At 47.5% G+C, this 2,500-nt stretch overlaps 1 protein-coding gene across 1 annotated transcript in view; it reads left to right on the plus strand.

Moving 5' to 3' along the window:
* hmcn1 (hemicentin 1) overlaps window positions 1-2,500 on the plus strand; it is a 115,147-nt gene that overhangs the window by 97,150 nt on the left and 15,497 nt on the right. Inside the window, 4 exon segments of the mRNA XM_048252902.1 lie at window positions 1-134; window positions 490-640; window positions 1,246-1,428; window positions 2,080-2,193. The exon segment at window positions 1-134 is cut by the window's left edge and continues 12 nt beyond it. Coding sequence (XP_048108859.1) covers window positions 1-134; window positions 490-640; window positions 1,246-1,428; window positions 2,080-2,193 — 582 coding nt within the window.

Genomic DNA, 2,500 nt, shown 5'->3' on the forward strand with positions numbered 1-2,500 from the left:
TCAGCAAGAACGACGTGCCTGGAGAGGGTCTGGCCCCGAAGGAGGTCAAGATCAAAGTCAACAACACACTCACGCTGGAGTGCGAGGCGCAGGCCATCCCCACCCCCACGCTGCTCTGGTATAAGGATGGGCAGGTGAGTCTGACACACACACACATGCGCGCACACACACACACATGCGCGCGCACGCACACACACACGCACGCATGCACGCACGCACGCACACACACATTCACACGCGCACACACACACACACACACACATACATGCGTGCACACACGCACGCACGCACGCACGCACACACACACACAAACATAAAGAGAGAGAGAGAGAGAGAGACATTGCTTTCACACACTGGTACATGCATGTGTGCAGACAAACACACGCTAGCACATGGACAGACACACACACACTCATTCATGCACACACATGCATGTGGATACCTGTAATTAAGCCATCTATTACTCTCTCTCTCTCTCTCTGTCTGTAGCTGCTGAGAGGTGATGACCATGTCAGCATCTCCGCTAACGGCCGGGTGGTGCGCATCCAGCAGGCTCAGGTCTCCGATACTGGCCGCTACACCTGCGTGGCGTCCAACCTGGCTGGCGAGGACGAGAAGGACTTTGATGTAAATATACAAGGTGAAGCGGGTTCCTACATGAGCCTCTAATGCCACAGTATGGGACTTCGGCCCAGGCCAAGGCTTTTGCCCCCTGGGCCAGTTGCAGCAGGACAGCCCATAGGAGGTCTGGAAGTGAGGCTGTCTCTGATTAGGAGAGGGCTCCATCTAGTGGCTGTTTGCAGAAATAGTTATAAATGCAGAGCTTTGTTTCTTTCTTTCAAGTCAGGCATGGATATAATTACACAAGCAGACAAACAGTGCAAATAGAAACAGACATGCACATACACATATACTGTCCACTGTGGTCCCCTGTTCTGACTCAAAGGGATCTTGGAGTCATGTATGATTTGTTGTACTTAGACTTGAAAGCTGCTCTACTTTGTATACTGTTTTTATAACATTTTATAAAGCTGGATGTCTGTTTCACCTTCACTCTAAAAGTTTTAAATTGAATAAAACAGATTTCAAAATAGATCCCTACATTTTTATGCTGACATTCTCTCTCTCTGTCTCTGTCTCTCTCTCTTTCTCTCTCTCTCTCTCTCTCTCTCTCTCTCTCTCTCTCTCTCTCTCTCTCTCTCTCTCTCTCTCTCTTTCTGCCCACCCCCTCGTCTCCCTGTGTAGTGCCCCCAACTTTCCGAGGAGGTAACGGGGGTGTGGGTGGCGCTGGCGTTGATGTGAAGGATGTGATCCTGAATAACCCCATCTCTCTGTACTGTGAGACCAATGCTGTCCCTCCTCCCACTCTCACCTGGTACCGCGATGGACAGCCACTCACCTCCAATGACAAAGTACTCATCCTGCCTGGTAAGGGAGTATGTATGTGTGTATGTGTCTGTATATGTGTGTGTGTGGGTGGGTGGTCGGTTGTGTGTGTTTGCTTGTGTGTACAGTATGAGTGTGTTAGCCTGATGTAGCCTTTCTCAATTCTATTCAATTCTAATCAGTCTAATACTGCACCATAGGGCGTGTTCCAACGGATACAGGGGGAAAATATCTCAGCACAATTGGATAGACCTAACCAATCAACGAAATAGCCTACTGTGAATCCTGTAGGGAGAACAGCCAAAACATCCTTCTTCTTGACAAATGGCTTAATTGCTATTTTATGTTTCAAGATGATTGTAGTTATTATTGCGCTGTCAAAAAACATCTTAACATCTAGCTTCTTGTTGTAAACCAAATCAACCTAAGCGCTTTCAGGTCACGTGAATGAATAGGCACTGTTGCTCATCTGTCTATCACTGTATAAAACCCACCTGGACGATTTGATTGGTCGGTGAGTTTTCATACGGGTATAGAAGCTTGTCAATGGAGCAAGTTCAAGCTGAATTTCCTGACATCAAATTTTGTGGGCTGGGTTAAATTTGGGCTGGCTTCCAGGCTGTGTGTGTGTGTGTGTAAAACAGATAGAGAGAGAACAGTATGTTTGACTCCACTCACTCACTCTGTGCTCAGGTGGTCGTGTCCTGCAGATCCCCAGAGCACAGGCAGAGGATTCTGGGAGATACACGTGTGTCGCTGTGAACGAGGCTGGCGAAGACTCCATCCAGTATGACGTCAGAGTGCTGCGTAAGTATTAGACCAAACATACAAACCTGGACAGACTAATCAACTTCATACGTCAGCTTGTTGATGATAAATCATATAATTACTAAGTCTAATTAGTTAAAGCTGCAGTTGGCAAGTCTGACAGATTCAGGGGACTTAGCCAAAATGTTTAATGTTTACAACTCTCATCACCTGCTCATCGAGTTTGTGCTCGTCAGTGCGCACCAGACTGCACCAGACTGTGATTGACAGTCAGATCTCACACAGCCCTTCTCTGATTGGACCAGAAGAACCTGTGGTGTGGAGCTGTGGATTTTTGCAAAACAAA

The sequence above is a fragment of the Alosa alosa genome, chromosome 9, assembly GCF_017589495.1.
Source record: "Alosa alosa isolate M-15738 ecotype Scorff River chromosome 9, AALO_Geno_1.1, whole genome shotgun sequence".
NCBI classification, from domain to species: Eukaryota; Metazoa; Chordata; class Actinopteri; order Clupeiformes; family Clupeidae; genus Alosa; species Alosa alosa.